Consider the following 15026-nt stretch of genomic DNA (forward strand, 5'->3'; position numbering starts at 1 on the left):
ACAAAGTGAAGAAAATTTAATTTAAAGACTGCCAACCTAAACTAAGTAAAAAATATATTTCTCCCCCGCTGCAAACGAGCAGACACGTCGGTTAATCTAGGAAAAAAGCACCACTCTTCCTTTTACCACATCAACTTGTTTTAAGAAAAAGTCGAAAACTTAAAATGAATTGTTCGGTTTGGTGTTGTGAGTGACAACTCCATCCAAGAAGAAGACACCCCACCCAACACAATAGCAAACGCGTAGATTGTATGACTGCGAAGAGTAATCCTTGTATTTGCATAATATATCAGATTTTAGGTGTAAAAAAAAAGATTCCCTAAAAATTAGTTAAAGGCTAAGTGCCCATGAAATACAAAGATAAAAAAAATTGAAGAAACGCCGACTACGCGTGTTAAACTGGAAAGAAAGAAGGTAAGTAGTAGTTTTATACTAACCATATAGCTTTTATCGAGTAGTTCACTTACTGTCAGCGGTCGTGAATTAGAAAATGTGGAAATATATCTCGAGTTATTGAGAATAATATCTCGACGCAAGGTGATGCGACAGATAAAAGTATGGAAACTTCCGTTATTACAAATACCCAACTTGCTGGCAGTTAGTAGCACTTGATCACAACAACAACATAAATCGCGATCAAGTGTGTACTTTCATTTCTATTTTTGTCTTTCTGCTTAGTTCTTTAAAAAGTTAAATACCTCCTTTTACTTTCAGGCCAAGAAGAAAACTAAGGAAGGTCAATACGTCCCTCGTTATAAAACTTCTTTTCCGCGCTACTCGAAAAGATTTGTCGCAGAAAAAGTGAAAAAGTACGAATGTTATGAATTTTTACGGAACATCGCTATTGCATCGTATTAACGAGCTCTTGGCAAAAATGTAGTAGAGGACAAAATGGCGAGGAAAAGTAAAAAATGAAAGGAATTCTTAGCACCAACACAACGAGCTGAGAGAAGTGAAATTATAGAACGCTCCTTAAAGTATTCGCGAATGTAAAGTTGTGCATGTACACATTTGTTATAGTAATATGTTTTAATATTACTATAACAAATGTTACAGTTGGATTTCAGGTTAAAAACAGTACATCTATTGTGTCTATTATTTAGAACAATGGGGAAGAAAGAATGATGACCAGCCTATAATTTAGTATTCTTGTAAAAAAGCTTGTAAGTTGCATGTTGTAGTTCATTTGTAAATATTCCTAATTGCTGTCGGTATTAACTTCGTGCACCCATGTGAAATTCATTTTATTCACGTAATCTCCGTCTTTGTATCCGGTGTAACTACCGTCTAGAGAAGGAAATTCTTCTCTTATTCGCTTGAAAACACAGGCTGGAATCACACGTCGCACAGATCTGCCACGACGGTTATGTACCAAAAAAAAAGCAAATGTCAAAGTATAATTACTATTAATCGTCTGCCAAGGAAGGCCGATTTTCCCTGTCGTACATTCCCACCAATGCCGTCCAAAGATTTATTTCGTTAGGACGATAGAATGAAAACGATCGTGCTCCGTTATGCACCGTTTATTTAAGATAGTAAAAATAAATATTATTTCACAAAATAAGTCACAATAAGACACTAACTGAATTTATTTACCGCCTAATTCCCATAACTCGGATATATCCATTCCTCTACAGCATTTACACTCCTTACAAGTACTCATTTTGACGCAAACACCATATTTGCACCAAATACAATTAATTTTGTTCTGTCAGTGGCTCACCCGATTCCGTTTCCGGCTCGTCCATATGGTGTGAAGTACTTGAACAGAGTTGTCTCCCGTTAGTTCATATTGAAAACCCAAAAATGTATTTTCATACTCGTGTTGACATACTTATTAATCTCCTTAAAAATTGGTTTTGCTTCTGCATGCTTTTAGAATTCACTTTATAATACAGGGAAAGGGGGTGGGGTAAGTGAAAAGTCTGCATAATCTTTACTACAATTTTCGTTCTGGTCAGTAGCTTATCTCGGATGACGTAACATTGCTGATGTGAGCATTTTTTACCGTTTTCATAATGCCCGCGTGACTAGGGTTTGAAGAGGTAGCTAAAAACAGCAGTAAGTCAATTTCTTTTCCAATGGTACTCCTTTAATCTGTAAACATAGTGAAAAACATTGTTATTTTGTCGAATAACATGTTGTTGCGGATTATTTTAGGGCAACTTATTTTTGCTCGGAGGTAACCTTTAAGTCTTAAATCATTTTGGTTTTGTGAGGACTAGTGAGACCCGGTTAACCTTATGGTCGGGAGCTTATACAACCCTTGCCTTGACAAGTAAATCCTTGATATTTTTATGCCGCATAGTTGCAATAATGGGAGAGTCAGGCCAAATTTTATTGAGCTCTTGGTCATTCTCTATAAGGTGCCAGTCAGTGTTAATTAATAATTTTGATTGTAGTATTGTCCTTGGAATAGTGTAGCTATGAGGAAAACTAGATACCTTTGAGTATTATCTGTTTTAGGTGTATCGTGATAGAGTAGAATAGAATACAGAAGAGAACTGTTTGGATCACAGAAGAGAAGTGTTTTTAAATTGGAAGAGAAGTGAGCCATAGGGGCCATCGTACATTTGAGAGTTTTGCAGCTTTTCTTGAGATGTTTTTACTTTATATGTGTCAACATCATATTTTAAAGGTTACCTCCTGCAAAAAATCAAGTTGAGCAAATATGAAAGATTTATGAAAGTTCTCTAGAAATCTTTTGATTTTTTGAAAAACTTTATCCGTTCTTGAGATAATTGTCTTAAAGTTGCCCTAATTATGTGAAATTATGACGTCATGAGTTAGCATTGAGCATGATTGTGGTAACTAAATATTGAAATTTATGTAAAATGTTCTAAACTTGCGTCAAAGTGAACGGCCAGAAAACATTTTTAACTCTAGCTATATGACTTGTCAAGAATGTTAAATATAACACCCTGCAGGGCATACTCATGACATCTTGCATAATTAGTGAATATTCTTAGTCCAAATTCTGAAGAACCAATCGAGAATTTTAAGAAAATATTTAAATTTCTAGACAACCTTTCAAGCCCTTCATTTAACCTGCAATTAACTTAATTTTCACAGGAGGTAACCTTTAATCGAATTGCAGTATATAATTATTGAAATCTATTTTTCTAGAATATACAAAATACTAAGAAAGATTGTCATTATTATTATTTCTCTATTGTTCTAAAGCCTTTACACGATAAATTATTTGCGTAAAGTTAGTAAATATGGTAACACAAAAATATTGTCAAAATTTAATTTGCGCTCAAATACACTATTTCATAAATTGTTCCTCGTCTATTGAGTTTATGTCAAAGCGTCATTCATTCTCGCCCATTCTATCCAAAAAACTGAACTATTTTTTTGATTCTGGTAAAAAATTTTCAATAATCTTTGTTACAATACACTATTAACTATTCTGTTAAGTATTCTATTCTTAGTGAACTTGATGTATAAATTATCGAATAATACAGTCTAAAAAGGTCTTAAACAATAGACCTATTTTCAACTTGAAATCCAGTTTTGATATTTTGATAAAGCATATTCTATCTTAAAAAGTGTTTAGGTGTACATCATTCTTACTTTATTTAAGACTTTCCTATCCAACCACACCGTTTTCCTCGTTTTGCTTTTTGTTAGCAAATTTAAACACTTTTTTTGTTTTTTTAGATAATATTTTCCCTAAATAAGTAAAATAGATCAATTTTTAACATAAATGCATGATTTTAAAAAATATGGCAGCACAAAGCCCCTTGGAGCTAAATCATTTTACGTACGATTGCAACTCTTATATACAAAAAAAAAACACTTGTCAATCGCCCTAGCCCCCTTCTTTATTTTGGTTTTAATGTATCAATACACACTTTTTGATAAGAATGTGGTTATAAGAATATCAGGTATTTCTGTTCAAATACAATAGGTCTATTGTTTAGAACAATAATGATAAAAAAATGGAGAAGAATATTGAAATGTGCGCAAACTTAGTGGCTACCTCTATCCTGTTTTTCTAACTTATTAATTTCGAGGAAATTAATAAGTTAGAAATGAAAAAACAAATGTGGAAGCAATACCTCCAGTAAGTTTTGGCAAACCAACATTGTGGTTGTCATAAAATTAGAGACTCCCTAAAAAGCTACAAAGTAGCTAAGAAACTCACTATTTCCAAATGTATCACTTCTTAAGTTCTTCAAATGAGGATAAAAGAAATCCACTGAACACCAGTCTTAAATTATCATCTCTTCAAAAAAATAAGTTTTATGTGATTAATTTCTGGTTAATTTCAACAATTGCTTGTTTATTTTCACAAAAAACAACTACTTCACCAACGGATAATTTCAGAACTTTTAAAATAGAACTTTAATGTTTTCATTGTGTTCAATTAGAATTAGAAACAGAACCTACTCCTTTAAACAATCTATTTTCAAAATTGCCTTTATTAGTTAGAAAATTTGACTCCAAAAAAATTTTTAAAAGAGGAGTTGTTACAAATTTGCCCTTACGCTAAAGCTTCCAGTATTTTAAAAAATTTAGTAGTTAAAGTGGAGAAACTGCATTGGAGGAAAAAAAGTTCACATTTCCAGTGTCCTGGAAGCCTTGAATGTTTTTACTTTGACCAGGTTTTGTTTAGATATTTTAGTGTAAAAATCTATCCCTTCTTTCTTTTTGGTATCATGTAATTCCATCCTCTCCTACCTCTGCATTTAATTAACATGTGTCTCATCCTGCCTATTTAACAAATCTCCTTGTGCTGCAAATATAAAAATTGAACGAGACTGAGGTATAGGCTATAAAACTAATGAGAAGGATACTTTATCTGGTAGGGTAAAAAAACCAATGGGGAAGGGTGGGTGAAAGTGGCTTCACACTATGTAAAAGAATTGGGAATGTAAAAAACAGCCCAATTGCAAAAAAATTCTGAATAGATCTTGCTTTTCTCAAATAAACGGATCGAAATCAAGCATTTGGACCCCTTTTGTCGCAGAAAAACGTTCAAAAGATTACTGTAAATATTTTGTATTTTAAGAGTTATACAGCTTACTGTGCATTTACTCCAATATCTAGAGTGTGCTAAAATGAAAACAGTATAACCTTTTTTATTTTTTGTTATGTTTTTGTATGAGTTCTTTTTATGTGATTTGTCCTTACTTTTAGTTTTTAGTAATTTTAGACTTTTGATTTAGACCCAATAAAAAATGTCGATGCAGTTGGACTTTGGTTTTAAGGATGAAGTTAATTCATTTCTGAATGATATTAGGGAAAGCAAAATGGGCTCATTTGAAGTGGCTATGCGTACAGTTCTTGTTATGAGAAAACTTGTTGGAAGCACAAAATGGTCGAATGCAAAAGAATTAATTGAGTTGATTCGGAAGGTGGGGAAGTATCTTACACTGACTCTTGAATTTGAAGGTTTGGTGCAGAATATTATTCGGAGAATATTGAAGATTGTTCGTGAAGAATATGCTGAAAATATTGGCAACGAAGGTAAATGTATATTATTCAGAATTAAAACTTGTGAATGACATAGGTATAAATAAGTCAATTTTAATTTTATATGAAGAATTAGCTTGAAGAGCACAGATTTCAAACTTGTGAAACTGAAGCATTCCAAATCTCCCAAAAGTTTACATTCTTGCAAAATAAGTCATTTTTGAGATACTGGAAGTTTAATCTAGTATGATTTTCTACTTCACCTGCCCCTACCTTTGTGTACATACAAGGTTATACGTGGACATTCGCAGGGAAAAAAACAGCTAAGTCATTTTTTGCTTTGCTCTTACAATCACATATATATCTTTAACGTTCCTACTTCTCCCAATTTTAAAGTCAAAATCAACAACAAGACCCAAAATCATTTACAGTAAAAGATGTTTATTTAAAATTTAACACACTTTTGTTTGTATATAAAATACGTAAAGGGGTCAGGCAATTTTAAGGATTTGGAAAATTACACGTTCTTTATCAGAAGCAAGTTTCCTAAATGAAGCTTAGATTATAGGTACTTAGGATTGAGAATATACATATATTTTTGGCTTTTAATTGCTTCATTTCAATTGTCCTGAAGATAAAGCCAAAAAAATGATGTTACCATGGCCTCAGGAGCATGTTTTAATAACTCTTTTTTCCTCGGAGCGTGATTTAATCACATTCCCCAAAGTTTATCCGCACAATCAGAATATTAGTTACTTTTATGACAAAATCATATTAAAAAACTTCGCATCCTTATGCTTTAGCGAATTAGATAAAAGTTCTGGTAAGCCGCAAAAGTCTTTAAACTTTAATAAGCGATTGTACCTGCTGTGTTTAGCTGACTAATGTAAATTTTTTTAAATATTGAACTTTAGATAACAGTGGTGCAGAGTCACTGCAAAACATCCTAATGATAAATAAGAAGGAAGAAGATGATTTAACTCAAACTACTCATGGCTTGAAATCGGTAGTTATCGACGCTATTAACGAGTTCATTAGTGAATTGGAAACCTGTCGAGAAAATATTGCAGGACAAGCACTGGAATACATTCATTCTAACGAAATCATTATGACTCTAGGTTATTCTCGAACAGTAGAGAAGTTTTTAAAAAACGCTGCACGAAAACGGAAATTTACCGTGGTTGTTGCAGAGAGTGCTCCGTTTTTTGGTGGTCAAAAACTAGCTGTAAGTTTGGCTGAAAGTAAATTATCTACAACAGTGATTGCTGACTCAGCAGTGTTTGCAATAATGTCAAGAGTTAATAAAGTCATTGTAGGTTCCCATCTTGTAATGGCTGATGGTGGTGTTATGGCGGCAAACGGAACTGAAGCTATAGCTTTGGCTGCCAAATACCATTCAGTTCCATTTATAGTTTGTACTGGACTTTTTAAGCTTTCGCCAGCGTATCTATGTGGGCAAAATCAGGAAAATTTTACCGGTTTTCTCTCTCCAGAAAATATCGCAATGTTCCGTGAGGGTAAAACAGCATCAAAAGTTCGTGTTTTTAACCCTCTGGGGGACTCCATAAATGCAGGACTAGTTGATTTATTTATATCTGACGTTGGTGGAAACGTCCCTTCATATTTGTATCGATTGCTTACGGAACTGTATCATCCACAAGACTATGATTTATAGTATACCTTGTAAATCGGAACAGTTCAGAATTGTACAAAATAAATGTCTTTCGATGAATATCTACTTCTTTTACTTGCAATGTATATTTAAACGTGTAAAATACTTAAAAGTGATTCACATCTAAATAACCTTCAATATGCAAACCGTGTATCAAAAATAAGACCATAGCTTAAGTCACAAGAATTTAATAAATTCATCGTTTTCACGTTTGCGTTTTAAAGTATTTTGACGTGGTGTCGTTACATAAAATTAACGTCCATGGTCAAATCACTTCAAAAACATACTGATTTTCGTTGATTAGAAAAGATAAAAACAGTTGTCGTAACACTAAAGTCACACTGAAGTCAGTTAAATATTTTTAGATTCATTAATATATTTGTAATGATTTTACCGCAGTTATCCAGATTCTTCAGATTTGGATTGATTAATGGGCCTGATACATCAATTAATCAGTCGTGTGACTTACACTAATAAGTTTCTGTTTACTGTGGTGAAAAAGTCTCTTGGCAATAAAACCCATTTTCTGTATATAAAGTTGTCAGAAGCTAACTACTCTAAATTAAATGTTAAACGGACACTCCGTGCATTTTTTAAGTTGCCTTGAAAACAGTCCCCTAATGTGCTAACAAACATTTTTTTCAAGTTTTGTGGCAATACGATATCCCCGGCCTGAATACGGTAAGACACGGCGAAGTGGTAAAGACCATGTGGCCGTGTAAGTATGTAGTCTTCTTTTCGACCTCTTTTCAACGTTTTAAAGTACTTTTTAAAACCGTTTTTATCACGTACATGGGCAGATCTAAAGATTTTTATAGCCTTGTTACAAATAAACTCCGCATGAGTTTTATTAGTAATCAGGGTCTAAAGCAGCTGGGGTTTAAGGGGCGCTGTACGCCCTACTAACAGGTTCCGAGGCGTTGCACCGGAAATTTTGCAAAATACGTGCATGAGAAGCCCTTAAATTGCTACAAATACAAAAAAGTACCATGAAAACTTATTAAGCTTGGTTTCCATCTGGCATTAATTCGCGTTCAGGTGCGCTAATATTGGAGTTAATTTTTAACGCCTAATGAAAACTTTGATGACTAATTGCGCACCTGTTTTAACTCCAAAAAGCGCGCAGGATAAACATCAAATTTTTTTGATATTTCAGCGCCATTTAGCTCAAACACACTTTGTATAAAAAAAGATTGAGCATGTTGTGTCGAAAAGCCATTTCTACAAATATTTTTTTCACAAACGGGCAAAAAAAGTTTATTATATTTAAAAGATTATATATTAATTCTTCTAAAAGATAGTTATATTCTCCATGTAGTTCTCGTTTTACAAGAAATTCACGGTGCTAATATCCCGACGGTTTTCTTTTATGGTTTTTCCTTCCCTCTTAATTTACCTCATGAAAATGTCTATAATAATAGCTGTATTCTGTGTGTTCAAAAGGGTTACCGCGTCCCGTACTGGAAACACGAAATGTGATATATAAAGGACGTGCGACCCCGTGGATTTTTCCACGGGCTAACGACTAGTCTATAATATAAAGTCCTTCTCGATGTTGTTGGACGTATTTTTTCAACGAAGGGCGTCATTGTCAATAATTTAACCACAGTAAACAATATCCTCATAAATAGTTTTTGAAGACTGGTCAGAAATGATGTGATCTGTCATAGCAACATCCTTTCTTGTTGACTTAGAAACTTGTTGTGACATGTTATACGTTTCAAAAATGTCCAGATAAATACGGCTTTCGTCAGTCGATTTATTTAAATCAATATTGAAGTCACCTGTAATAATAATAAAACCTTATTGCATAGGAACAATCTGAGACAACAAGTTATCAATTTTTTCTACCCATGATAGTTTATCGGCAGGTTTACTACTTGGCTGATAGACTGTAACAAGAAGGCTATAAGATCTTTTGCATTTACAAGAAATTTCAATCCACTAATGCTCTATTGTTTTGTCAAGTTCCTTAATGTCTCTCCTCTCCTTAAACTTGTTCGACGTTTTAAAGTAAAAACCAACGCCGCCACCTTTTTGATGATCACGATTGCTATAACCAAACTGATAGCCGGGGTTTTTCAATTGAGAAGACCGCTATTGTCTTTACGCTAAGTTTCAGAAAGTGTAATCACGTCAAACTCGTGACTTTTTAACATTGCTTCAAATTGTTGAAAGGTTTCCGTTTCTGTCACTTGATTAGACCTGTCAATAGACTACCAGATAATTACTAAGCAACCCAGCCTAAAAAAGATTTATAGTGGGGAAATCCTATTTACTCTCCTTCGTACCTTATATTTGGCTTATTTAATGAGGAAATGGGCTTCGCTGCGCTCAGTTCGCTTACGCTCATTATTATCAATGACAATAATATTCAACTGAAAGTTGTACCACGTTACATTCCAACTGGGAGAATACTTCACAGTGAGTGAGATAATTCTGCTCTGATAAGGAATGTAAATTAAAGGTTTATGTTATACTCTGGGTGTTAAGGTGTGCTACAGAAAAATGATTTCGGTGCTGGTTTAATCTGTCTATGACATCTGTTGTGAAGGAGTAGTAGCAGCAGTAGTGTGTATTATTTTCGTCAAAGAGAGTTACAAGTTCGTTTATATATACATCGTTGAAAAGTAATAGAAAATATATACATCAGCTAGTAAAATAAAGACTGGAGCTTGCAGAAAGCAATTTTGCCTAATCACCAAGCCCCACCTTAAGTTTCTTTAGAGTAGAGAGTTATTATTCCTTGTTATTGTTTGAAAGAAAGTAACTTCGTTTTCAAATTTCGCAATAAAATTTTTCACACACTACTTAAAAACACATAGTGATGTTAACTTTTTTCTCTGTCTAAAAAGTTATTCCATAGACGTGGTCCTCTTTTAGATATGGCAAAACTAGTTCGCTGCGTAACAATTTTTGGCTGCCTTAGATTATTTTCACGAAATCTAGTCGGAAAATTGTGATTTATTAGCTCAAAACTATTGTGGAATGTTTGTGGTGCTAACTTATTTTTAACTTTAAACATGATTAAGTGTTGATAGATATTTATTTGATAAACGTTAAGCGCCTTTAAATCTTTCATTTAATGCCATGAGTGCATGATCCTGGTGGTAAATTATCCTAGTTGCTTGTTTTTGTTTTCTCAAAATTGATTTTAATTTGGTCCTGTGTGTACTTGCCCATGCAATAATTGCATAGTTTATGTACGAGTGAATTAGTGAGAAGTATATGTTTCTTAAACACATCTGGTTGAAAATAGACTTAGCTCTACAAAGAATACTATTCGGTTTTTTTTTACATTTAAAGACTATTTGTTTACACGGAACCACTCATTTATATCGATAAGTTCTGTATTTACAGAATCAAACAAGTTCTTTATGTTGCTATGAGAGTAAAATAAATTCGTGTCATCTGCAAACATTATTGGATCGAGCAATGTTGTAGCTCGTTTCAAATCGTTTACGCATATTAATAATAAAAGTGGGTCTAATATTGAGCCTTGAGGTACTCCACAAAGTATGTGTTCATAGTCAGTTTTACCTTTTTCATAGCGCTGTTCAGTCACGTGATATTTTGCCGTGTTCGGAAACTCAGCTTTAAACAAGCTCACACACGGCAACGCGGATTTTGTTATTGTGCGTGATGGCACTTATTTTAAATCGTCGAATTCGGCACCTATTTCGGTAAAGACAGATGGTATCTGGGTAGATGGTGATTGTTGAGTACCTAAACGACCAACAATGTATTCATATTTCGACGAGGGAAATGTAAACTTGGCGCAAACAAAGGAAAGTGCAAGACATATCAGGTAGTCTCACTTTAAATTAGTTTATATTGAAAATATGCTTTCAATTTCTATTCTTATTCCTAACTTTCCTGCATGACAAATCTGGAGGAAATGCGTTTTTTGTTTATATTGATCCCCTGTCTTAGAGTTCTATGTGACTTGGCTGCAGTCAGTCAGGGTAAACACCTAATTAGGCGGCATGACCTAATTGGGCGAGTCGTTAAGTTAGGCGACATGGTAGTTTAATTAGGCGACCCGTAGTCTAACTAGGCACACGAAAACTTTCTGTTGTAAATACGTTGAAATACGTGTTTCGCACTACAATTTTTATGTAAATCAAATCTGTTCACTTTGCAGAGAATTTTGACTAATTATCGTCGTATTCGCATCGCGCATTGGCAACTTATGGCCCAAACCTCGTGCGGTACTATTTGTTGTTTTAAATAGTGGATTTCAGCCATCCACGCCACAGGGAAAAAAATAAATATGGCGGACGAAATTGTGGTAGTGTTTGACGAAGATTTTAACATTGTTAAAACAGGATGTGAATTAAAAAGAAACGTTACAAAACAAACAAAATAATTGTTACCAACATTCATCTTAAAAAAGAAACATTTTTTTTGCGTTTTGTGAAAGAGTATCTTCATTAATTATTGCGTATTTTACTATCGTACCAAAATAGGCGACGCTTAAAGTTATATATTTCATTTTAACACAATTCTCAATTGCGTGAACATATCGAGGCACGAGTGACAATTTTGGAATCATGGTCGCGTAGACTATCCATGCTGAACAAAGATTGTTTGCGATTTTTTCTTAGAAATGTGTGAAAAGCCATTAAGTATTGTAATGTCTCAGGGTGACTGTTCTGCCCAGATTGCGAAAACGACCTGTTTACAACCGGGACAGCCGGATTATGTACGCACGGTCCGATTATGTTTTTTTTGCACTTTTATGTCGTGGTGACCAGATTATGAACGCTGATATAAATAGCTGGGAGACAGGCTGTGATTGGCATTCTCTTCAAGCTTTTGTAAATTAAACATTCTCTGGAAGATAGAACACCCCTAAAAACTAGACATGGCGAAACAAAAAAGTGTCGACGTAATTCTTAGTATAAACTACCCTTGTAGTAAATACATTTCAACATAATATACTTTGAAGCAACTAAATTTCACGGAACCTAAATTATTCTTTTTGCGGGAATTAATTTTGGTGAAAAATTATTAAACTTGCGAATCCCAAAATTTAGTATTTGCCACGAATGATATAAAAGCAGTCAGCCCCAATTATATTTGTTTTATCTAAGTCCTATAATTGTCGAACAATATTTGACTGTCATACATAAGTCGGCCTGCCCCGATTATGTTCGTTCTATGATAAGTGAGAAATAATATTACACTGTCGTATATAATTCCATATATCGTTTCTTAATTTCTCGTCGATTCGAGCGTTTCAATTTCTTTCAAGCCTTTTCAGTTTTTCTCATCGCGGTTTTCTTTTTTATTTAATGTATATAAAAAAATTTATTTTTTGAACACTTATTTATTCTTAATCTATAATTTTTTTCATTTTTATATTTCATTTTAGGGAGAAGAACAATTTTGTACAAAATTGAACCCAAATAAATGTTAATAATAATAATAATAATAATAATAATATAAACTGCCCTGATTATGTTCCTTTTATAAGTGCCAAATAATATTTTTTGAGTAATAAGCCGGCCTGTCCCGATTATGTTGCCCTGATTATGTATTTTCTGCCCTGTTCTTAACTGGGGCAAGCTGCCGTACTTAATCAGGCCAATGTTCATTATCCGGGCAGAACATGACCACTCCTCCTTAAATTCCTTAAATAACCTTAGGAAAATAAAATCTCCTTAAAAGTACTTAAATATACTTAAAAAAAATTGAAATTTCGGCTATTCTCCTAAATTTCTCCTTATTTTTTATTTTTTTTAATCGTAACTTTTTTGGAAATGTGTTCAATGATTGTTCATCTCCTGTAAAATAAGATATATTCTCTGTAACCTGAACTTCTATATTTTCTATCTTTCAGGGCATAATTTATATGTATCTATATAATAATACGCTAGGTGTGTCTGTGTGTCCGTGACAGGCAAAGTGGATGTCTTCATTTTGATGTTTATGTTGCCGAAAAATGCATGTCTAATATGTTAAATTTTCTGACGTTACGACGCGACGAAAATAACACTACTTTAACGTCAATATCCTATATTAAATTAATGAAGCCATTACAGTGCACCTAAAACTTTGAGGCCAAATAACTTGGAAACGAGGTGGTGACGTCAATGATTTTTCACCGCGTGGGTAGGACCAATTTGGGTAATTTTCCCAAACCTGGGTCCCCGAATCCGTCTCGGAATGGACGGTTGATGACGTCATCGAAAAACCTTCAAATCCTAATATCTCTGCAACCGTTTGTCAAAAATACGCGATCCTATACATTTTCTTGATCAGCGTTTCAAGATCTATATGATGAAGGCAACAGGCATACACATTTCTGAGAAAAAAAAAATTGTGTTCTGACAGGTCTCTGCTGACATCATAAAATTTAAATGACGGTTGTTTTTCTCTGTTATCCTGCCTAAGTGGATTTTTCCACGGGCCTTATCTATATAATAATACGCCAGTTCTGTGTCTCTGTGACAGGCAAAGTGGATGTCTTCATTTTCCTTTGATATTGCCGAAAAATGCATGTCTAATATGGTAAATATTCAGACATTACGGCGCGACGTCAATAACACCACTTTAACGTCAATATCCTATAAATTAATGAAGCCATTACAGTGCACCTAAAACTTTGAGGCTAAATAACTTGGAAACGAGTTGGTGACGTCAATGATTTTTCACCGCGTGGGTAACTAGGGACCACCTTGGACCAATTTGGGTAAGTTTCCCAAACCTGGGTCCCCGAATCCGTTTTGGAATGGACGGGTTGATGACGTCATCAAAAAATCTTTAAACCCTAATATCTCTGCAACCGTTTGTCAAAGATATATGATCCTATACATTTTCTTGATCATCGTTTCAAGGTCCATACGATGAAGGTAACAGGGATATAAATTTCTGAAAATTTTTTTTTGCGTTTTAACGGGCCATTGCTGACGTCGGCAAAATTTTAAAACCCTTTTATGTCTTTTGTTGTTCGTAGAAAAGTTATGATCCTATATTATTTTGATCAGCGTTTCAACCTCTACACGTTACAGGCAACGAATAAAGTAAATTTCGCCAATTTTCTTTTTTTTTTTTGGATTTGCAATGCTGACGACAGCAAACCAACATTTTCAATGTCCTATTGCCTAAGTGGATTTCTCCACGGGTCTTTATCGACTAGTTGACTAGTCTATATAATAATACGCCAGTTCTGTCTGTCTGTCACTTTTGCAAAGTGGATAAAATTTCTTTGATAAAGTCTATAAAATATCGCCTAAAAATGTGTCCTGTAAATTAGCAAACTTTGACGTTAAAGCAATATTGACGTCAAAGGAAAGTATATTAAGATTAGTGAAGCCATTGCATTGCACTTTTAAATTTAAGGCTAAATAACTTGGAAACGGGTGGAAATAACTGACGTCATCTCCTGCGTAGGTAACTAGGGAACACCTGGGACCAATTTGGGTAAGTTTCCCAAACCTGGTTCCCCGAATCCGTTTCGAAATGGACGGGTTGATGACGTCATCAAAAAACCTTCAAACCCTAATATCTCTGCAACCGTTTGTCAAAAATACGCGATCCTATACATTTCCTTGATCAGCGTTTCAAGATCTATACGATGAAGGCAACAGGCATACACATTTCTAAGAAAAAATAATTGTGTTCTGACATGTCTCTGCTGACGTCATCAAAATTTAAATGACGGTTGTTTTTCTCTGTTATCCTGCCTAAGTGGATTTTTCCACGGGCCTTATCGACTAGTCTATATAATAATACGCCAGTTGTGTCTGTCTGTCTGTCTGTCTGTCTGTCTGTCTGTCTGTCTGTCTGTCTGTCTGTCTGTCTGTCTGTCTGTCTGTCTGTCTGTCTGTCTGTGACTTTTGCAAAGTGGATTATATTCTTCACAATTTTCTTTAACAAATTCTATAAAACATCGCCTATAACATTGTTCTGTAATTTACCAAACTTT

The 15026-nt window shown here is 34.1% G+C and overlaps 1 protein-coding gene across 1 annotated transcript; it reads left to right on the forward strand.

Annotated features, from left to right (window-relative positions):
* Nucleotides 1–2002: 2002 nt before the first annotated feature.
* LOC130645048 (translation initiation factor eIF-2B subunit beta-like) lies at nt 2003–7153 on the forward strand. The gene is made up of 3 exons (XM_057450898.1): nt 2003–2061; nt 5175–5475; nt 6336–7153. Exons 2-3 carry the CDS (start codon nt 5187–5189, stop codon nt 7094–7096), a joined length of 1050 nt encoding a protein of 349 aa, XP_057306881.1. The 5' UTR covers nt 2003–2061; nt 5175–5186; the 3' UTR covers nt 7097–7153.
* Nucleotides 7154–15026: the final 7873 nt, after the last annotated feature.

The sequence above is a fragment of the Hydractinia symbiolongicarpus genome, chromosome 5 (assembly GCF_029227915.1).
Source record: "Hydractinia symbiolongicarpus strain clone_291-10 chromosome 5, HSymV2.1, whole genome shotgun sequence".
NCBI lineage: Eukaryota > Metazoa > Cnidaria > Hydrozoa > Anthoathecata > Hydractiniidae > Hydractinia > Hydractinia symbiolongicarpus.

Excerpts from the sequence above, each read along its gene's own strand:
- LOC130645048 (XM_057450898.1), top strand. The coding sequence starts at position 5,187 with ATGTCGATGCAGTTGGACTTTGGTTTTAAGGATGAAGTTAATTCATTT. Across the intron at positions 5,476-6,335 it reads TGAAAATATTGGCAACGAAG|ATAACAGTGGTGCAGAGTCA; the intron begins GTAAATGTATAT and ends ATTGAACTTTAG.